Source organism: Vanessa tameamea, chromosome 8 (genome assembly GCF_037043105.1).
Source record: "Vanessa tameamea isolate UH-Manoa-2023 chromosome 8, ilVanTame1 primary haplotype, whole genome shotgun sequence".
Lineage (NCBI taxonomy): Eukaryota > Metazoa > Arthropoda > Insecta > Lepidoptera > Nymphalidae > Vanessa > Vanessa tameamea.
In genome coordinates, this window is record NC_087316.1 from 2,379,019 (window position 1) to 2,403,416 (window position 24,398).

At 32.0% G+C, this 24,398-nt stretch overlaps 2 protein-coding genes across 2 annotated transcripts; one reads left to right on the forward strand and one right to left on the reverse strand.

The window, feature by feature from the left end:
- Positions 1 to 309: 309 nt before the first annotated feature.
- LOC113396252 (dynein axonemal intermediate chain 4) lies at positions 310 to 2,523 on the reverse strand. The gene has a single exon (XM_026634127.2). The coding sequence runs from the start codon at positions 2,510 to 2,512 to the stop codon at positions 338 to 340; it is 2,175 nt and encodes a 724-aa protein (XP_026489912.2). The 5' UTR covers positions 2,513 to 2,523; the 3' UTR covers positions 310 to 337.
- A 1,593-nt stretch (positions 2,524 to 4,116) lies between these two features.
- LOC113396228 (uncharacterized) lies at positions 4,117 to 24,262 on the forward strand. Its single transcript, XM_026634102.2, has 5 exons — positions 4,117 to 4,325; positions 17,694 to 17,779; positions 18,552 to 19,031; positions 22,860 to 23,080; positions 23,594 to 24,262. The coding sequence occupies exons 1-5, from the start codon at positions 4,295 to 4,297 to the stop codon at positions 24,057 to 24,059; spliced, it is 1,284 nt and encodes a 427-aa protein (XP_026489887.2). The 5' UTR covers positions 4,117 to 4,294; the 3' UTR covers positions 24,060 to 24,262.
- The last annotated feature ends 136 nt before the right edge of the window (positions 24,263 to 24,398 follow it).

The window sequence follows — 24,398 nt, forward strand, 5'->3', positions numbered from 1 at the left end:
ATTGTTGTGCTCGTCGTTTTTCGTTAATTCAGGAACAACAAGTGTCATAATATACAATGTTACTTAGGCTTATGTTTAGCCAGTTATTATAAAGTAGCCAATAGGACCACCTTGTTGTCAGATAAGATATTATAGAAGACTATGTATGAGTTAGGTATACTTTAATATTATTACGTATAAAGAGCATTAGAGTAGACTAATTTTGACGATAATACACAGTCACCTCATAATTTGATGTTACATCATCCACAAATTGTAATAATTCGTTTATGCCGTCTTGTGTGTGAACAATCATATTTTGTTACAAAAACAATGTTATCGGCACAAAATTTGAAATTTATTGACCAAATTTTTCACGAAACTTCTCCAATTTTTCCAACTGTCGCAACAATTGTGGACGAGTACATATAGCTCTTTTAATTGTTTCGTCTAACAACTTTTTCTGGTAGAACGGTGGTATCGGCGTGTCTTCCAAGTGGAAAGTATGCACTCGTCCCAATGTATCACCAACAAATACATTATCTCCGGAAGGAGAAAATTTGATATACGTTAAAACAATTTGACCAGGAAAAGAATATTCAGCACAGGGCATATGAGTTTTTCTACGGAGATCCCATATGGAGAGAACGTTGCCACTAGCGGATAACAGAATAGTAGAATTGACTGGACAAAATGCGATATCATAAACCGCTGCGGGGCACATCATTGTCAATATAACGTCGTCAATTCCCTCTATCCAAAGTCTGATCGCACTGTCAGCGCCACAAGACGCTAACAGGGTGCGCATGAAAGGAGAGAATTGTATACTATAAACAGGCCCAGCGTGAGCTCGGAATACGTCCATGTGTTGATTTAAATAGTGCGTTGAACATTTATGAATGCAGCCTTCGTCAGTACCGACTAGATAGATGTGTTCAATTTTTGGATGCCACTTCATGCATAATGCTGCTGGATATCTTGTGATTGGAACGTCCTCTTTGATACACTGCCTCGGCGCCTCCATTCCTTTCATCTTACCTTCGACCGTTGATATACGCATCAATGGTGTACATATAAAATCGTGGGTTTTAGTGCTGGTGAATTTGTTAATCCTACCATCTTGACAAGTCGTTATAACATACTGATTGTCCTTATCGATTGAACGCCAACTTGCCGTCCATATTGGTTCAAAGCAAGGATTAGTATCTCGTTTACTCTTAGCAATTGTCTTGATGGAATAAGATGTGATGTCTAAAATTAAAACATCGCCATTCGAAAACCCACACGCTAACCAGTTGGGATTTTTTTCCGAAAAAGCTACTGATGTTAAAGGATCTTGGAAATTATATATTCTTTCAGGCTTACAAGGATTTTTTGTACACCAAATACATACTAAGCCGTTGTAATGTTCAGCATAAGTAAACTTGCCGTGTGCCACTGCTAAAATGTTGTTATTTTTGGAATTGAATGAAATACTTGATATTGGTCTATTTTGAGACTCTTCGCATTCAAGAGTCCATAATGGTTTCATTGTGTAAACATATATTAAATCGAGGGAAAGTGCATCCAATCTAATCAGACCACGAAACTTTTTTTGTGCATCCGAATATTCTAATGTCGCCAAAACTCGTTCTGTTAAAAGAACCGCGTCTAAAAACTGTGATGTATTTAATATTTGTTCGACCGATTTCTCGTTGTTTTCGACTAATGCATCTAAGTTAACTTTCTTTTTACGTAGAAGGGTTGGTGCAGCTGATTGATACATGACCATTTCATCGGGCTTCTCTTCAGGTCTTATACGTGCAAGGCGGGCATAAGTATCGTGCATATCCCACAAAGATGCGAATGCTATAGCATTTTTCTTCTGAGGTCTTGTGGCCAATGTGTGTCTAGATTGCGACACGCATTCCTTAGTTTGTGTCTCTTCTGTTACCATTTTTCGGTTCTTTCCTTTTCCTACCGTTATATATTGGTAAAATTCATTTTCCTCTTCTACTGTATTACCCTCTGGTGAACCTTTATCATATGAATAACTCGGCATTTCGAATAGAAAACATGTTTCGGTTTCCGTCAACACAACTAAGATTTCCGGGGGATACGACATGATAGGTTTTGTTTTAGGTAAATAGAAAGCTGATGGAGCTATTTCTAAATCTTGTTGATCGGACGTAAATCCTTCTTCTGTGTTTGATGTGTGATCGATATGAATGTCGTCAAGGGAGATCGTAGTAGCGTAAACTTTCATACCCATGTCGGCGGCAGATTTAGATTTACTTTTAGGTTCTTTAAAAACTTCGCTGCGGGCTCTCGGTCTGCTTTCAAAGGCAGCATGTGAAAATGTTTCCTCCATTGTAACATAATCAGGGTCAACTATATTATCAGGGGTACAATCAATATCGTTTTCTACTATCCTGTACATTTCTCTATTTTCCATAAAATTTGCTGCTTTACTGCCTCTGGATGTTGTATCAGAAACGCTTGCTTTAGAAGGTTCTGTGCTAGCACTTGTATTCGATGAAGATTCTTGAGACATTTTAAAATACTTTATCAGTTAAAGACTAACAGAAAATATAATATTTACCTAAATGGGGTAAAATTCTTGAGGGTTTGATGTTATATTGATAAATAGTAGTATATAAAAAATAATATTAACATTTGATTCAATACAATTGTCAACAACGTATAAATATGTCAGTCAGATTTACCTAGTATATATTTGAAAATACGTGTTAAAATTATTTGATACGAAATTATTTAAGCTGTGCCGTTATATTGAACATAAACAACGTTATTATCATTTAAAAAAATTATAACAATGTTAGAGCTCTGTGCAAAATTCAATATTTTTTATTTCTCTCTTAAATATGCATTGTTAATAGGACCAATAGTGTGTGCAATTCAGCTTATTGGTTAGGTTAAACTGATTTAAAATATAACGCTAAGATTTTCTCTTTAACATTAAAATAAATAAGGAAAATACTTAAGATAGCTTAAGTGAGCTTTGACGATCAATAAATAACATACTAATCATTTAATTATACGAGAGAAGTTCGAAGAATCCGTAGAAGGATAGGGGAAGGAAACAAGATATTTTGCTTGGTAACGTGATTGGGGGAAAAAGGGTTCAATGAAAATAATAAAAAATATTTTTAAAGAGTTAGGAAACGCTGAGCTTTATTAATACATACAATTATGTATTATAGTATTATTATTTTTTTTATTATATTTTTTTTTCTTACCTTTCTTTACGTAGATTTTTGAACCTCGCGTAATATATATTTAAACCACAAATCTAGCTTCCACCACTTCTCTTTCTTCATTGCCTAATCTCTTTCAGATATTATATTAAACGAAAATAAGTAAAAATATACACAGACATTTTTCATTCCGTACGGACATAACCTCGTTACAATTTTACTATACATAATACAAAACAGATTATTATCTTACTTAATTTTTTGTACACGATCATTGGTTCGATGATGTAAAACTCTTATTAGCTCATTAAAAGACACATTATCTCTCGGCTTTAACATATAATCATCAGAAATTATGTGTACATTATATGTATATTCTTACAGCACAAACCTATAATAAAACAAGGTAACATAAGGTCTCCGAGACGCCATGACAGTGAGAAGTGTAGCATATCGCACACGATGTCGTTTCGCTTTGTGAAGCATGATTCCGCTTCCAAGAGTTCAACGGTTCTTTACTAAGGAATAGAGCTGTCCTTGGCACTGCATTGATTAACTAGTGGAGATGTAACTTGTATAATACAATTCTTATGTCTATGTAATTTTATATAGAATATTTTCTTGTCGTTGAATTATTATACATATCCTATTATGCACATCCTTATTATACATATCGCAAAATAAACGATGTTATAAACATCGTGAAGTACATTTTAAATAAAACCCACTTGTTATAGATACTTTTTAAAATAATAATTTTATAAGTAACTGTTAATTAAATGTAAAGGTTACAATTTCGATAAATAAATAAATAAACCATTAAAATATTCTCAGGACCTACAATACTTAAGTAAATTTAAATTTGATGTTGTTTCGATAAAAAAAAAAAAAAGCGATTTAGGTAAAAACAGAACCCAATCTTAATTATACTAAGACCATCGCCTTGTTCGGTTGTACTGACATTTTCATAATGACTAATTTGCGATGAGCAATTCGCCCTTTGTCCGAGTTTAAGCACCCCGTGACGATACTTGCGCGTGAGACAGACCGTGACGTAACCGAAGCTGCATTAGCAGAACGCGCGCGTGCCGGCTCACACCGTCGTAGCTGGTGTCACAATGAAGAAGATACTTAGGAAGTTTCGAGATAGTAAGTTTATTTATTTATAGCACAGCACCTTATTAATATCAAACCATGCACGCCTTTTATACAAAAACATGTAATTAGTGGCGAAAATTGCAGTACCTACTTATGTAGATTTTTTCCTTAACAATAAATAAATGTATTTAATAATTTCAAATGTTAATTGCTATCCCACGCCAATCTGACAAGAGATTATAATATTTTTATGATATCAAGAAACCATTTTATTTAGTAAATACTTCCCAAACTTTTTGTTTACTTTTTTTAAATATATTTTAAAGCATTGATTACTGTTAATAATTATTCTGGACCACGAAATTAGTGTTCTAATAATTCTATTTAAGAATTTACGCTAAAATGTAGTTTTAGAAGTCATTAAATCTATAAGGTATGAACAATCCCATTACAATTTTCAATTAATAAACAGCAACGTTTTATAAGGCACAGATTACCGCACTAATAGCACAATTCCTAGACTTGTATACAGTTTTATTGAATTTATTAATATTTACATCTTAAAATATCTAGTGAAGAAATAATCAAGAAGTTAATGCCCTTTCGCAAACGTCGCGTCGAGTAAGAAAGAATTTCATAGTAATGTTATCCAGTTATTTTTACAATTTGTTCAAAGATAAATATAAGTATTTTTATTTATATAACAATGATTTAGATTGGTGACAAATTCAAGTTGACATAATACATGAATTAATTAATTTGTTCACTTAAGTATGTCTACAAAATAACTCAAGCGTTTCTAAAGAAATACCTACTGGTACTTATACATATTATACCTTTTTAAAGCTGTCTTTGTAGGCATTAAGTATACATCAGATGGTAGTATATGGGAATATATTAGGCATTCGTTTGGTTTGGGCTGGTTTGGTTTTATGGTTTGGGTCTCGATTACTTCTTATAGCAATAACTGATATTTGATTATATAATACAGGTAGGCGGGCGAATGGCCCATCTGATGCTAAGTGGTAACCACCGCCATAGACATTGATTCCCAACATCGCATACGCACCGCCAACCCTGGGAATTAAGATACAGTAAAAAATAGTACATATACCAAAATAACATTTTTTACAATTTCTGTCAGTCTGCCTGTCTGTTTGTTCCGGCTGATCTCTGGAACGGCTGGACCGATTTAGATGGGATAGCATTGGAAGATAGCTGATGTAATAAGTAGTAACTTAGGCTACAACAATAACTTATTTTGTTAAATTCAAACGCACACGAAGTCGCGGGCACCGCTAGTCTATAAAATTTTGCGGTACGCCAGAAGGCTATGTTAATATTATAAGAGTAGGTATATGCCGGAGAAGTAAATTGTAAAATCACATTGACAAGATTAATTTATAGAATAAAGATTGTATATTCGTTTCAAAACCTACTTGTAAATAGTCTATTTTAATTAAACTGATGCAGACGCAGATACGATATTCAACATTCTTTTTCTTGACATTTATGTGGTCAGAAATTTTGTACCTACCAAGAATTAAGCGTAAATACATATATTTTATGTCTCATTATAACATTTTCAACATTTTAGTGATATCATTATATACTATAAAACATATAATATATTAATATAAAAAAATCCTGAAGTTATTTAGCAAAAATTACAAATCGATTGTGTAAGTTTATGTGACACATAAACTTACACAATCGAAATTTTTCTCATAATTGAGTCCGCGCGTGTTGGTCCAATTTATGTTACTTGTCCACGAATATTACACAGCACCATATATTTCAAGGTTTATCGGTCCAATGGCTAGCTCATAAACGTACGTTGAGTGTCCCGCGTTAGATGTTATCTTAGAGAGGAGTTAATTTCTGCGCTTGCGTCGCACCGCCTACGTAACGTCGACGTATGCCCGTGCGTAGCACGATGTATCGTAATTACCATCTCTTTACAGAATGGATGAAAATAATAAGCCACGTGTAATAAAAATGTTATAATTAATTTTATAACTAGCTGTCATTACATGCGCGAAATTTAGAAATACAAAAACGGAACGTAAAATCCTTTCTTAACGGATATCATTGCTGGGAGCGGATAAGTTTGTAGGTGTTATACGAAGTTTCTGAGATTTCGTGATTAATCAGTGAGTGGTTGTTATACAATATAATATAATATATAAGTATAAGTAAGTATTTCCTATTGCATATTTATAAACATATTCAGTTGATTATTTATTATTATTTACAATACTATAGATATGTTGTACTATTGTTGTGTACTATTTTTTTGTACGCATGACATGTATTTATGTGGTATAAAGTATTCACGATGAAATAAAGTAGGTGAAATCGTGATCGGGAAGGCTCAGTGTAATTTTGGAATTCCTTCAACGCGCGGGAACGCGACATGCGCGGGCGCAGGACGACTGGACACGAAGCGAGAGGTCGCGGGGTCGCCTGCGCAGACTCGTCCCGCCTCCCTAATTGCCGCGCCCCACGCAAATAATTTTTAGAGGTCCGTCAAATAATACTAAGACGAGTACTTGTAATTTATGAATATTTTGGTATAAATTAATGTCACAGAAGATTTGACACGTAGGATAGCTAATCGCTCATCACGAGTTCTCTCAAAAGTACCCGCTATATGTATATAAGTAGATTCAAAAATTGCGGTTGCTGCAAATTATTTTAGGAGCCCTAAAAGTAAATTCCATCCATCTGCCTTCTGACTGAATTATTAAATAAACTAATTCATATGATAGAAGAAAAAACACGTACATATGACGTGCGTATCAGAAGCGGGATAGGACGACTCCGAGCTATAGTATTAGCGGGAGGAGAATTATTTTTTAATCCTTATTAATTTATTTTATTTTTGTAAATTGTCTTATTTACTCCTAGTAGTTTAATAATACGATTTTGGAGGATGACTTCTATGAAGGGATATTTTTATTAACCAAAACACAATTTCATTTATAATATATAATTTTCTTACATATAATTTTCAACAGTTTGCAGTGAAAGTATTGTAGGTACGGAATTCTTTAACTTTAATCATAACTCACACATAACTGGTTTGTTATCCACACTATCCAGCGCGATCACGCGCCTCCTTGACCTTAAATTATTTCGTGTAATTTTTTTTCTTAATTTTAAAAGGAATTCCGCGATGATTCCGCTTTCTCGATAACATCGCTACGTCGAATTGTTAATGATACCCTCGTACACGTAAAAACGTAATAATTACGGTAATAAGATGAATTCTATAACACTCGTAAATTTTAAAGTAAGTATGTAATATTTCTACTTCTATTTTATGGTTTAGGTACTTATATATATTGATAGCCCGCCCAAGCCCGTTGATATTTTACAATAATATTGCATCGAACATATAGCGTAAATGCGTGATCTTTTTTAACTTCGAACATGATCTATTTTGCTTTTAAATAATTAAACAGTTTTATTATAAATATTTTAAAGCTCTATATCTATCTAGATACAAAAATAGGCATAAAAACTTTATTAAGGTCAGCGGCATTTGTAATAGTAATATGTAGTGTTCATTAAAAAATATATTTTTTCAAAATAAAATTAGGAATAAGTTTTGTTTTAAAATATGGTATTTCAAAAATGCATGCTCGGTTCCTATTGTCCGCGAGGTGAGTCGCATTCTTTTCAAATTGCATTCCTTCGAAGACACGGTAATAACCTATGCAAGATTATGCAATCTACGATTCCGCGATGACCGCGTTCAGCGAGTTGTAACGAATCGATGTGACGTATCACACTTTGATGTTTTTTTATTTATTTATTTTGTTTATTTTATTTTGGCAAGCATACTAACAAATAATGAATACTTTGTCTACAACCTTAATGATAGTCATATTAAAGGGCGTCAATTTTATAGAGCTAAGTAATAAACATTTTTAGATAGTCCAAATATTTTTGTTAATTGTAAGTATAAGAATTGTAAGTAAAAATTTAATCACAAATTACAATTTTAATATCCCGTCTTTCTTGTTAGACAGTTATAATACGTTATTTTTATTTCGAAACATAATTTATTCAAAAAAATATATATATTATCTAGTTATTTTGTATCTGTGCGTAGTCACAACAGTTGTCACTGTCCGGTCCGTGGAAAATCTCATGATTACTTATTCGTCACAGTTTCAGAATATTTGCAAGTTTCGACATCATGTATGTTCTACTAACCTTAACTTCGCTTTCTAACTTTTCTTTAAGATTTTTTTGAAAACTCATTGACAATCGCAGAAAAAAATGACAGCTAATTACTAATATAGTTACCTCAATTAATAACACATAAGGACATCAGTAAAATATATTTTATATAGAAATATCTATTCATATAAATATAGCTAAATTAACAATATTTTTGTGAACATATTTCGGTAATCGGATACGTCGATTATGAAAAAATACACAGCCTGTATTATTGAAACAACGAGTGTCTCTAATATGAATAAAATTATAGGAAGTCATGTTAAATGTTAAAAAAAAACACGTCACACGTAAGTTCGTATGTGAGCATATCTAATAAGTCGATTTAACTTAGGTAGGTTTTTCTTGACATATCTATATATATATATTTGTAACATTGTCGGTATACAATAATTTCGTGCAATTAAAATAATTTTATGGAGGATGAATGTTGATAGCGCAACTCTATAAAAGCGACTAAAAATCCAAGTTTGGACTGATATTGTTTTTCATTACACTGGTAATACTAACCAACATTACACCGTAAATACACCGTCTACGTTGAACTTTTTATGCAATATAAAAACAATACTTAATAATAATTACTTAATGATTGTCAAAAATCTAACAACGTTCTGGAAATAAATTCCTAAGACCTGAGAAAAATCGGCGAAAGAAACATAACGTGTACAGCGATTTTATCTTTGCTCAACGATAATAATAATGGTTTACAATAATTAATAACGTAATATTTTAAATTAAAATGGTCTAACGGTAATAATTTTATCATCGAGGTGTTACCAGTACAAAATGTTCCTTAATAATAATTAATAAATGCTTTTTTTACACACCAAAAACAAATAAACTTTACCAAATTTCGTATAATCAGGTAAAAGAAGACTCAAGTTCATACTTGTTCCTTGTGTTATCATAATTGTGAAGAAAATATTATGTCATAGTTACTGGAAAATATTTCCGCACATATGTACATTACATTATCAAATATAATGTACAACAACCTAAAACATAATAAAAACGAAAATATTATAATTACTTTTAATTCATTCATACATTTTAGACCTACGTCATTACGTATAAATTTATTTCTTAACAACCTTTCGTCTTCCGCAGAAAAAAATTGAAGTTTTTAATGAATGCATTACCTAAAGTAGAATACCATGGAACATTATACTATGGTAGTAACTAAAATACACTAGACGAGCTGTAAGTATCTACATCAATCAACCGTGGGAATTTAGATGCTAAGTCCCTAGTGCTTGTAATTACACTGGCTCACTCACCCTTCAAACCGGAACACAACAATACGTAGTTTACTGTTTGGCGGTAGAATAAACAATAAGTGGGTGGTACCTACCTACCCAGATTGACTTGCACAAAGCCTAACCACTATATAAGTATCTACTTTATATTACTAACAAACTGATTTAATTACCAATTTTAAGCATAATTTTAATAATGTTATTAAAACACATGTTGAAATTAGCTTTGGCTATATATATACATATATATTGTTGTATCTATTCAGAAAAAGTTCTACATAATAAGGAGAAAAAATAAAGGTTTTATTGGATTTTTACTGGACTATATGACGTTATATAAACCACATAGGTTGTATATAGATTTCATTTTTTAAAACGTTTTAGATAATTACATTTTACATAAAACCAAGATGTGATTAGAGCAACAAAAAAGCGTTTATTACGAAAGTTTTCCTTTCTAAATTTTTACAATTCACTTTCACTAAGCAAAACATCTCAATGTTTAGCTGCAGCCTAGCATTATTTTCGTGCTGTCAGCGCACGCGCAGGCCGAGCGCGTTCTCACGGTGCAATTATTGGCTGCCTACACTTACCCCTAATTTCATCCTGTAGCCAGCCTACCAGGTACAACGCGCTTGCGCACTATTACGTAATTCTTCGTTAATGTTCCGATAATGGTACCAGTTTATTATTGCCCTCTTTGCATGAACTGTTTTCTGGTGCAATTACTGCTATTAATAAACTTCGATAAAATGACTCTATTTCATTCGAACATAATGTTTATAAATGTGAATAATACCTTTTATAATCTATCATCTCAGTACAAGATATTAATTACCTAATATTAAACAAAAATAAGACATCAAGACGATATAATTTAAACATACATATAGTCTATAGAGTATTTAAATATAAATAAACCTAAACAAAGTACCTATATTAGGAATTAACAAATCATAATTATTAATGTTAACATAATTATAGTACAAACTTAAACATTACAATTTTACAAAATATTTTTATGTTTTTTTCATATCATCGAAGTAGGCATCAAGTTAGATTTTATAATTTATAGACTATGAACTTTAACCGTATCATAAATATTAAGTTTTATAATTATACTATTAGAACACCATAGAGAATTTGTTTATCGAGACGGAAAATCTAATAAAAATCGCATAATTATAACGTTCTCATCTAATTTGTGAAGGCGTTGCTAACAAATAGTCGATGGGTTTAACTTTTTAATTTTTTGATAATGATCTTCCTATGAAACGTGGGCTAGCGGCCATTATGGCATTGTTAAATTATTATTAAAGCTTTTCAAATTTCGTCTAATATTTTTAACTATAGAAGTTTGTACTGTATTTCTTTATTTTCATCATCTTAAACATTTTTTGTTGTCACACAAATTTAATTTAAAAAAGGTAAAATTTATATTAAAAAAAAACCGAATTTTGTATGTAAATACACGTCGTTCTATTGCTAATCAAAGTCAATGAGATTTTCCCATAGACAATTTTACTACTTTTTAATGATTTGACATATTCCTAACAATTCATTTTGAATCTATAAAAAATACATTTATTGTGTTAGCTGTGAAACATATAAAACTTTGCCTCTGCGTAACCCCAGATAAGGCTGAACAATAGAATTCCCATCACAATCGTCTTAATGTAGTGAAACATTAGATTAGGATCGCAAATAGGTATATTGTATACTACTGCCTATACCTAAATCTGTAGCGAAGGACTCAAAAATTTTCCGAGTCCCAAGAAATAATACCATATTTTATTTTAGTGTCAAAAAATATGACAAATCCTCCAATTATTGTTTATTGTTCGTCCAATCGACAATCAAAGATCGCAGTTGAACTTGTCAAATTACTCTTAATCGATGTTTTTTTTCTGCGTTAAATTAAAAAGATGGCTTTAGCCAATTCTAGTAAACAGATTTGTTATAAACACGCAGAAGGTGAAGACTAGAAAACGTCCTAATTGGGACGTGTTGTCTTTAGTCTGTGTCGCGCACGACAACGAGTAATACGTTTCGCGCTCCTCGTAATAACTATCCAAATGCCATCGTGTGTATTTAGAAAGTGTACCAATTACGATACCAAAGTTAATAAAACACAAGGGATCTCATACCACATGTAAGTAAGCAATATACTTTGATTTATTAATATATTTCATTTATTTGTCTAATATTCTGATATTTGGAGGTTAGAAAAAAGAAAGGGATGGAAAATACATTTTTTGTCGTAAGAACGACAAGGATGCGTGCGTTCCCGACATAGAATAAAAGTACAGATGCGAATATTAGGCAGTAAAATCATCTTTACTCCAGAGTTCTCTTTTTCTTTTAATAACCTTTTTATAATTTTGTTTGATACACTTAATTATAAATTAAACTTGTCGAATATAAGAAAAGAAAATATAAATAGTTTATCATTAACATAATATGTTAAAATAAAGCTACCACTGAAATCAGGATTCAAGAGTGGATCGCTATTGTTCGTAAACAAAGAAATAAATCGTTTATATTACCTTACTGTGTGACAACAGCGAGTTTTACTATTTACCGTCTTATCTTCGTAGGTTTCCAACTTCTGAGATTCGGCTTCAAGAATGGATCGCAATTGTTCGTAAACAAAGAAGTGAATGCAGTTGGACGCCTTCAAAAAGTAGTAGAATTTGTAGCAATCATTTCAAAGCTACCGATAAATATTCTTCAAACTAAGGTCGTACACTTCTCAAAAAGAACGCTGTTCCCGTTATAGAGGTAATAAAAAGAGTAAAAAACTATCTATATATCTAGCCTACCTCAATAGTGACGAGATATATTTTACTTATATTTATTTCCCAGAAACACATCAATATAAATATTGAAAACTCCCCGACAAGTCTCGACAATGTCAGCATACTGGATATGGTAGATATTTTTGAAACACCCAGAAAAGTAGCACTTAAAAAACGCGTAAGTGAATTAACATGCAAGAAAAAACTGTTGCAGAAAAAAAACAAAGTACTAGTTCAACAAAATAAATGACTGAAGAAACGTGTTGCCAACATAGCCGTGATATTGAAAGATTTAAAGAAAAAGATTACATTTCGAAAGAACAGCTTACTCAACTAAATTTCATTTATTCCGCTCATAAAAATAATCCCGAAATTAAAATGCTCTCTAAGAGACAGAAAAGAAATAAATTGAATCTTTTCGAAGGTGTATGATTGTTTTTATAATATGTGTATTTCTTTCTTTTTAAAACGTCTTAAATTTTTTACCTACCTTTTATACTATTCATTTGTTATATAGACATAAATCCCGGCTACAAATTCTGTACACGAGATTTGAACCTTCTGCCTAATGAATTTGTTAGTCTATGATGGCAACATGCGGTGATTGGTGGCCCGAATAATATTTGTTTACATTCACACGCAATTAAAACATCTTATTGTCTCTTTTATTCTGATTGTTTTTATCAAGCTTTCCTTTTTACTTGTAGCGAAATGTAAAATAAAGGGCCCCGGTGCGGAACACTTTTTTCTGTTGTTTAGTAAGTGTATAACATATCTATTTATTAGAATATCATTGGCTTTAGCCATAAACTTATAAATAAATGATAACACGCAATAATATTTTATTTGAAAATTACTACTGCTTTACTTAGACTACAGTAGCTATGTTTATTTTATCAACATATTATACTAATCAAAAATAGTACCTACCTTTTAACAGAATGATTAATCTTATTTAAATTTAACTTATATAGCTACATTCGGAACAAGAATTAATTTAATAAAAATAATTACTCTGGTGCATTTCATTTTCTTCCTCAGTGCGATTTATAAGCGTTTCAATGTAGTTAAAGTAATGAATATTTAAAACCTAAAACATAATTACCCGTAGTGCCTAAAATTAACTTTCACCGTTGAAAGCAACAATTTGAGAATCAACATCATAATTCATAAAATTGTTGATGTAATACATTTGAATCAACAAGACGATTCATGCCTTGTTTTGTGTTGAAAATATGTCTCCGATTTCAGCGTATGTTTTACAGCTTTAAAGTTTTATAGTTGATGACAAGGCGTGAAAATAACACAACGCGCAGGCGCACGAGCGTGTCACTATGTCAGGAATCCGTTCGGGCCGCGGGGAATGTTAAGGGTTCACGATTACCGTAAACGTGCGCGTGCATCGGCGTGACAGCCTTGCACAAGCCGTGTAACGTCACTCTATCGTTGTCGCTATTAAGTGATGTCTGATGTCACATATTACAAACACTTCCTTCCACTTATAGTTTTTTTTTATTAAGAACAAAAGGAGTCTAGTAAGAAAAATATTTACGTTGTCACTTGGTTATCTGACCAGCATTGATCCGCTCTTGCATTGCTTTTCCTGTGTTAATTGTACGCCGTTTCGTAAGAGTAAATAAACAATTAATGGACGAGGTGCTTGTATTATTTATGAATATTCAACGCGGGCCGAGTCTTTAGGGCAGACTTTTTAGAGGTATTAAATAACTCACACATATAATATATAATCAACGAATAAGTATACTCTAATCCAAACATAAGAGGAGAAAGGCCAAATAAACATCATTTGGCAGCAAATTGAGGATATTATTGATACGAGAGCTTCATTAAAATGTATCTATGAATTTGCGAAAAAATAGCATTTTGAACGTCGACGAAACTGTTATCAGAATTTTGGAAGTAAAATTAAAGTGGATTAAATATTTGGGTGTAATAGTGTTGTATTTTAAACAAAGATATATCAATCTTAAACTCTTGGTAGCGCACAATATACCTGAGTTATTAGCAAATCGCATGAAATACGTACATACATCTAAGGTTTGTTTGTCTTTATCCCTACTTCGATTGAAATAAGCTATAGATACTTAGTAACTGTCCCTACAAATATGCCATCATTAGAACCCATAAACATAACATCGTTACCCGTAAACCTAGTCCAAGTCCAAGAGTAATCAAATATCATATAAACACAAACTATTCAGTAACTAGGTACATACAACAACAATTTGTCGGCTTTTACGCAAAAACCGACGAAATGTGCAGAATTATCACCGAAATGTCCAAGATGTTGCGGGTAACCGACCGTTTCACTTTCCAATTTCAAGGAACGTTACTGATATTATTGTGGTTAATCTTTTCGTCGGTATTTTTTTACTGCTATAAATATTTTAAATGTAAGTAAATATATAACAACCTTTTGCGTTATATACAAAACAATTACGAAAACTTTCATATCGAATAAATTGAAATGGTCTCATAAATTAATTAAATAACTTAATAAACTTACCGAATAAAAATAATGAATAAATTATTATAATACTGTATTATTATCAATTTTAAGTTACTTGTCTTATTTAAGTATTAATTATAACTATATACCTACTAATTTATTATGACAACAGAATCCTCTGGCATAACCCTACTTCATATATAGCGTTCTGACCAACGGTCAAAATAGATTTAGTCATAGACAACATTACTACTTTTTACTAATTGATATATTCCTTAAGTTTGAATATCACATGGCTGATTCACACTGACGATCAATACTTAGTCTAGACTGAAACTTACATTGTGTATCCTAAGAGTCTTAGCTTGCGTTATAAATCGTATAAACTTTAATACTTCTACCATATAACACCATAATATATTTTTTAAATCGGAATAGTAGTTCCTGAAGATCTCCAGCTTCATAGTGTGAAGTACATATTGAAGGCAAAATAGCTATCAGTTCCGGCTTCACACGGGTACGATAAGGGACTGTATACAACTTTGACATTGAACAAACATAAAATTTTTTTTCAAGAATGTTAAAATTGTCAGCTTTTCTCTACCATAATATGCATGTATTATTGTAGAGAAAAGCTATATAAACCTATAAAACTTACTTTTGAATCACTCTGCTAATTTATGAAAACCGTATTTAAAATCCATGGCGTAGTTTAAAAGTTCTACGCGTACAGACGGCGGGAAGCGACTTTTTTACCATGTGAAATTGTAATTGATAACCTTACTTTAGGTATGTTTTGAGAAGAGATATAATCCCGTACGCACTAATCACTGAAATGCTAAAACAAAGGTAATATTCAAACAGAGGTGTGGAATGCCTCGAGGGTCTAATTTGAAGACGTGAAGTACTAAAATACCTTAACGAATGAACAACGACCGTATACTGTAAACACAGTAACAGCGTAGTTACTAAACTAAAAATAAATAGATATTTTTTAATCTTGTTGAAAAATACTTTTTTGTAAGACATCGTTCTCTTCTATTTGTTTTTACTCCCTTAAATATCAATGACAAATTAAAAAAAAATTAAACACAAAAACAAATTATGAATAAACTACTAAATAGTTAATGTGATTGTATGCATTTTTTTTTTGCTATTTTGTTTAAGGATTAGCAAAGTTATTCCTACTGTAATGTGTCTAATTATCACTTTCGAGAACTTGATCTTGTTTAGTTTCTAATTATTCTATATACTGATTATTACTACAGAGTCCCTCAGCATAGAGCCATTCTAACATAGCCTTCTGGCGTACTTTCAAATATTATAGGTACTCGAGCTCGAATTGATCAAAGACAATGAGATTTAGACATAGACAATTTTACTACTTTTTATTACTATGAAATATTCCTATCATGTCTCTCCTAAAAATTTAAGTGACTGTATAATATCAGCCGAATCGATCTTCGCGTCTTCATCCTGACTGATATAAGGGAAATAATCTTTGCCCTGTCAGTAAAAAAAAAGTCGGAGGAATCAATAAAATGTTTTAAATTCTTACTTTCCGTCGTAACTCATGGATATACTTACTTATATTGTAACAGTACCTTCGATATTCTCATGCGAGAAAGCTTTGATCAGCCAAATGAGCACTAATAATAAACGTAGATAAATAACAACGGCGATATGGTCGTTCATCTAAATTAAGAGTACCATCATAATGAATGTTCGTGACCGACGGCTTTACGGGGAGCGTATCCTGAGGCATTCGGTGTTCGCATGCGGCTGCGCAGCCGTGAGAATGCGCCGAGATTTTTAAGGTTTGATGTATGAAACCGCGCGGTTAGGGTTAGGTTTCGTGCGCTATGAAAACCGTATTTTTTTACTTAATAATTTTCAACAGGTGAACTGGCGATTCTTATTGATTTTTTTTTAGTTGATATTTTCGTTAATGATGTTAACTGCACTGTTACCATAATTAACGAAACTGTTATCAATAGGGATTTTTTTACGTTACTTACTTTAACATAAAACATTTGCAAAGATTGTGTCATTTATTTAATTACTTATACACAGAATTCCCCGCTTTTTTTTAAAATAATATAATAATATTTGTTTTGTTTATTATTAACAATGTTTTTAAACTTATCGTTTAACATCGCTAGAAATGTTTCATTAACAATTTATTCGCTACGGGAACGGTTGTATTGATATAATTTGAGCGGCTTTTACTTTTATAAGAAGCCTCTACGTGCCGTAGCTTACGCGTGGGGTGACCAATTCACCACTATCAGTTAGTCAGACTCGAGAACCGACGGTGGACGGTCACCGTTCGTTGCACCCATTGGCGATCGTTAACGTTAAGTCTGCTTAAAGTGAAAACTTAATACTGTGATTACTCGATACATCATTTATAGTAACAATGTTAGTAACTTAAAATCAGATTTCTCTTACAAAGCTATTATTTAATAATGAATCGTTTATTATAATAATTTGACGTGTGTTCTTAAATTTTAATACGAAATTTTCTTACTATAAAATGTGTTAAATCATTTATTTGTACGAATTTTAATGTATTTTATTTCTGTTATTAGCATACGATTTAGTTCCGGAGAATATGAGTGTTGTGTTTATTTTTTTACAGAAGTCACGTTCAAAGACTTGCCGCCACCGTATCGGGAAAATGAGGATGAAATTATTAATCCCGAGAATTACGAACTACAAAGTGTGGTAAGACAAATACGCCTTTAAAAACACATTGATTGTACAGAATACTGTTTTAATTAGGACTTCTTACATCTTGATCTTTAATAGAAAATAGTTTAGATATTTTTTTCAGTTTTTCCAATTTTTTTATTTTAAAGTTTCTTGAGCTCGTATTGTGCTCTCTTGTCTAGTGTGTCGTACTCTTGATGCAAAAACAAATATCGAAATCATTACATTTATATAGGATATTCATTATGTTTTTATAGGATAGATAAAAAATAAACTATATTTACGTTTGAGTTCTACTATCCACCTCTTCTGCAAAATCGGTTGGATTGTACCAAATTATTATAGTTTTTTCCTTTTTAAATATTACAAGCAAAGTTTCAAAACGATACGACATTTAGAAGTAGGTTAAAATCGACTTCCTATGATTGTTTACATCCTGACATTGTGATTTATGTAACTCAACTGAGGTTAATCTAAAGCGTATTTTACAGATTGAGTGCGTGTATAGGTAATTGAACCGAAGAACTCGGGCTCTATAGCAATTAAAGCTAGCAACTTAGATATCGCTTCAGTTATTATGCTTTGCATACCTTATCAAATAGATTAATTGAAATTAAACAACATTTTTTATGTGATTCTCTGTATGTGTGCTGCTTTGTGTGTCGTGTTATCAAAAATAAAATAAAAAATATTGTTAGTACCGTCGCATATTTCTTATAAATAAATAAGTATAATTTGTATTTAATACGATCAACGTTATGAATGTAAAAAAAAAACTTCATTCCAGGACGAACCAACATGCGAAATAATAGATTTGCTAGCAAATTGCAAAATAACGACCGAAGCCGACGACGATCGTTCAGAAGTTGAATACGCCGAAATACAGGAAATGGGAACTTGGCATTCCACGCCGCTGGCACACAGGCATAAACCTAAAATATCTTTGACATGGGTGCTCAAGGATAATATTAAAAAAGTCGAAAAGAAGAGCGAGGATAAAAAGACTTTCAATTACGCTGAAAGACCAAAATCGAAATGTGTTGACAGAAAGTATGCCCAAGAGAGAGTGGTTGGCCGTAACGAATATTATCATAATATGAGATTTAAAAGCGCTTGTGATGAATTTAATGGTGAAGCCTCGTATTCAGATACGAGTGTAGGATCAGACGAGTACGTAAGAAGAAAACATAGACACAGACATCGGAGAAGAAAGAAAAGCAACAAGTTTGGTTACGATATACGAGATCTCGACACGTTTTTGAGTGAGGTATTTATATAATGATATGTTTTTATTAGTTCTAACAGCAAGGTGAGCGAATTGACAATCTCATTGTGATTCGACTGTACTGCTCTCGTAGCTAAGGTTGACCGTGGCGATGGAATAGCTTATAGTTCACACAAAACTCTTATATAATGAAAAATTTCCCGGTTTGAATCCGCAATCGACCATTAAGATTCATGGGTAATTATAATAATCAAGCTTGCTTCATACCAAATTTCATTAAATTCGGTTCAGTGGTTTAGCCGTGATAGACCAACAGACAGAAAGACAGATTTATTTTGGCATTTATAATATCAGTATAGATTTAATAAAATACAGAGTTATTTTCAAAGCAACTTCATGGAAACTACGACCTCCGTGGTCGAGTAATGTGTACACCGGTTTTCATGGGTACGCCACTCCGAGGTCCCGGGTTCAATTCCCGGCCGAGTCGATGTAGAAAAAGTTCATTAGTTTTCTATGTTGTCTTGGGTCTGGGTGTATGTAGTACCGTCGTTACTTCTGATTTCCATAACACAAGTGCTTTAGCAACTTAAATTGGGATCAGAGTGATGTATGTGATGTTGTCCAATATTTATTTATGTATTTATGTATGGAAACACATTCGTTATAAGAATAGTCCTGTCTGATAAACATTTACATGTTTCAAATCTTATTCATTGCGAAGGCTTTATATATACCTATATTTAAGTAATAATAGGTACTTAATACAAGTATCTTATCAGCATTTTATATCCCGAATCACGATTAATATTTACATCAACCGTTTCTTATACATAAATACGCTTATTGGTTATAACAATAATAATAGAATAATTCTGTAAACATTTAATTATTTTACACGAAGTTAAACGTATAATAATTAAAAGTACTTTATGATTTTCGTTTAACTTCAATTTTGGGTGTTAAACCTTTCATAATTTGATGTAACAAAACATCGAGTGTTGGGTTAATCTATCTTGTATTTATACGAACGCGTATCGCACAAAAATCGCTGAAAATTTTGATATGAAATTTGTACCATTAAATTCAGCTTGTTTCAGAGAAGTTTCAATTGTAAGATAATTCAACATGAAACAAAGCAAAGTATGGTCGTATGCTAGTTAGCATCATTATCTTAAAATCATAATTTTTCACACATAATAATAAATTTAAAAAATACAAAAAGAGACCAGACCTCCTTATAACTTTGTAGAGTGAGGTGCTTTTACTATTAGGGACCATAAACTGGGACCAAACTCAAAAAATAGACTAGCATCTCACCAATATCGATATTTTGAACACCGAATAATTTATAAAAGAGAAAAGTGCTACAGTGCCAGAACTTTTCGGAGCTCTGCATTTTATAACATAGAAAAGATTTAAATTCAACCCTTGTTTAGTCAAATTCTAGAAATTCGATGAGATGCTATGATTTATTTATAAGTTAGCACCACATTTCAACGCGCGATTATTATGTTTAATCTATGGAGCTATTGTTAAAACTTATCAAGAAGTGTAGAACTGTGCTCGATGTCACTAGAACTGCATTTATTTGCGAGTTGGTAAGTTCAACGTCAATTTGGTAGACACTTTTTTGTACAAGAGACGGTTAACTAACCTCTACTCCCAAGTCCATAATTAAGAAGTTATAACATAACGTTCTAATCAATATTATTAAAAATACCTTATCTTAGTAACTATATTCGAAGTTATATGTAACAAATTCCTTTTAAATCTTCAATCCAATATATAAACGGTAACCCGCAAAATTGGCGCGAAATTGTGTAAGGTATTTTAAATTGCACATAATTTGTAAAAAATTTAAAGGTATTATACTTCGGGGCTCAGATTTTGAAGTTTAATGATTATCCCTTTGCAATTTTATGGCGTCAAATGATTGTCGAACTTATTGCAAAAGCTATACCGGCCATTTTCTCGTAACTGACAGCAATTTGAGTTCCGAAAGGCAGGAGTCATTCATCAATGCGTTTTATTTAAACAAAGATATATTGTAAGGTTAAACGATTATATGATTGCATGAGCGCGTCGTGAATGCAATATGATATTCTTAAATAACTAAGATAATTTTTTACATGACCTTTACTGGTGTTTGTTAGGTTGACAAGGATGTTGAATGATTTGAAATTTCAAATTCAAGGAAATCGTCAAATTGTGGGTGAGTGTTTGTAATGATCTTTGAAAATAGCTTGTCACATGTAACATTGGCGATATAATCTGTAGCCTCTCGGTACAAATAAAAAGATATATATCTTATTGTTTTTATGTTCACAGTATATTTCAAAATATTTTATTTACGAGACTATTCAGAAAAATGTATCTATTAGGTCGTTTTACTGGATATATATTTTTATATATTGCATAAAAATTCTGTTGAATTGTGCTTTGCAAATACTACTAACAGATTATCACATTAACACAATCGAATCGAATCGAAACGCTATCGTTGTCGTTCAGCCATTTTCCTATTCCACTAACACAATGGTCCACTGTATTTTGGCAGCTTTAACCGGACTTCCACATTCGACCGAAATTTGGTTCAAATGTCGAACATTCGGTGCAAAAAAAGTAAAATAAAATAGTTACTTGCACTATTTTGACTGAAATGAATGCCTTTATATACTCATGATAATTTGTTTTAGTAGGAACGAGTATCAAAGACTTTAACTTGATAACGTGATAAAAACTTAATTATATTCTCCTTCTTTGATATTATATGTATAATATACAGGGTTATTTGAAAAACATCAATAACGTCCTAGATACTGAGTGTAGTGCTCAAATGGAACAACTTTTTGTATGTGAGCAATAACTAAATCTCAAAAGAAAATATATATTTTTTTAAGTTAAGATTTACTTGCAATTCACGACGTGTCATTGTCGAGAAAGCGCGGCTAAATCAAACCCAAATTCGCCCAATTTTTTTATTTTCACTGAATATTCGGCCGAACTTCGTATTCGGTTCAATCCACATTCGGCCCATCTGTATTCGGAATATATTTGGGATTCTATCATAAGTGCTATAAATAAGTCATATGGCAATTAGTAACGATTAAGTTTTATTTTTGTGAGGAATAGTCGATGTTAGATTGGAATACAATCGAAAATGTAATAATCGTTAAATTTTAGTAGAATTTCACCTCAGCTCATTTAATCTACAAATTTGAAAGTACGTATTACAAAACTACAAGCATAATTAATTAACATCTTGTGTTACCTACAAATAAACATTTCATTCCGACCTATCAATCGTAATCAATTAGAAAGGACACTTGCAGAAATCGTAATTGCGATACCTACGATTAGATCATTTGATTATGTAAAATTAGTATAAATCGATTAAAATATTAATCGGGGCTGACAATTTCTTAATAAATGGTTCACTTACTATGACTTTGTACAGACTGTAGATAATTTTTAAAAAAAATTACCTTGTAATTGTCTATTTTACTACTATGTAAACTCGGCCCTTGTATCTACAACCAATTTGACGGTGTTGTCATGTCCGATCAATTGTCTATACTAGTACTTAGTATTATAAATGTGAAAGTAGCCAGTATACCGAATTTAATGAAATTTGGTATGATGTACGCTTGAACCTCAAGGAAGGGAATATACTATTATTGTTACTTTACTTACTATTTTATACCTAAAACCCGACGACCAACCCAAAAACGCAAGCAAAACTGCGATCGACAACTGGTGTTAACAAACACAAATTATGACAAATTAATAGTCATTTTTAATGTTCATCAAAAATATTTAAAAAATATAGGTAGTTTACATTCGAACGAATTCTTCATTTATTTTCAGGCCTCTATAGATCGTCCAGGCAACATTCCTGTAGTCATAGCTTTTCCAACTACCCTCTATCAGACACAAAAAGGTCTTCAGCGCGAGCTTATCCTGCCCTTAGGAACGGTCGTTAATGCTGTTTTTAAGAACCAGCAATGGCTCTATACCCAGACGCCACATGGGGACGAGGGTTATGTGATGTACAGTTCCTGCCTTCCTTTGGGAATACTACCAAATAGGTTAGTAACCATTTAACTTACATATATTAAACCATTAAGGTATAAACTTCTGCTCATGGTTGAAATATTATTACGATTCTGGAACAATTTTAAATATGACCATATTTTAATATTGCTAAGAATTTATAGTACCTACAAGATCCGGGGAGGTCGTTCTTCACCCATCTGCTAACAAGATTAAAAGTATGATTGTTTTGTCTATTTAAATATGTCCCTCGCTATATTTAATTAAAATAACTATAGTAAAAATGTTTGTTCTTGTTTTACTCTCCTGTTTAACGAACGTATCGAATAGCTTAGAAATAAAAAATATATACTTAATAAAGTATATCATGCTACAAAATTTTGCATTTAACAGAGGGCTGGAAACCGATCTCTCTACGAAACTTAAATTATCAATCGTTAAAATAATGAATATGACCCGAATCATTCGTTTTTGTTCATTATTTGCCGAAAAATTATTTACATGCCATTTTCATTCCGATTAAGATATCTCTATTGTTTATAATTCAGATCGTCTCTTCAGAAGAAAATGCCATGTTGGGAAAGCAGTACCGATATATACCCGCGTCCTTGTGGCAATCTCACAGATAACGAAAAAGAACAACTACGCAGCAGAACTCGTTCGGAAAGCAGATATCGTCCTAGAAGTCGCAGACACAAAATGTCTTGTGCCGAAAAGGATTTCGACAATTTATATCTAAAAACTAAATCTGTATCTTCGAACATTGATAAGATTCAAGATAAAGATAATTTTGACGTTAAAGAAAAGTGCGAAAGACAAACTTTGCTTGTCGCAAACAGTGATTATAAAGGTGAAATATTGAATAGAACAGTTTCTGTGAAAAAAGGGGAAGTAGTTGTGTTAATCCAAAGTGGAGAGGAGACTGACGTTGATTTAGAATGGTTTTATGTGAGAAAGAAGGATGGTAATCAGGGATTTATACCGGCTGCTGTGGCTGGCCATGGTTACATATAAACATTTTATGTCACACCATTATCGTATCTATATATGTTTAAGTTAACCACACATGAAATGTCATACAACCCGGCCACGTGTTGCTGTAACTGCTATATACGTTGAATTATGATACTGTTTGGCTTAAAACCTCCGAAACGAGCTGACTGTACAAACTTTATCTCAAAATGTACAATGGTTTTTGCGTGATGCGCGTTCAAAAAAAAACAAACTTCATTACTATTTTCATTTCTATAAAATGACGTCGTATGCAATGATGAGGTTTATAGAGCGACGGTATTATGTCTCTCATTAATAAAATACAGGTTCATTAGAATAAGAATAATTAAAGCTGAACTA

Excerpts from the sequence above, each read along its gene's own strand:
- LOC113396252 (XM_026634127.2), bottom strand. The coding sequence starts at position 2,512 with ATGTCTCAAGAATCTTCATCGAATACAAGTGCTAGCACAGAACCTTCT.
- LOC113396228 (XM_026634102.2), top strand. The coding sequence starts at position 4,295 with ATGAAGAAGATACTTAGGAAGTTTCGAGATA. Across the intron at positions 17,780-18,551 it reads ATTACGAACTACAAAGTGTG|GACGAACCAACATGCGAAAT; the intron begins GTAAGACAAATA and ends ACTTCATTCCAG. Across the intron at positions 23,081-23,593 it reads TTGGGAATACTACCAAATAG|ATCGTCTCTTCAGAAGAAAA; the intron begins GTTAGTAACCAT and ends TTTATAATTCAG.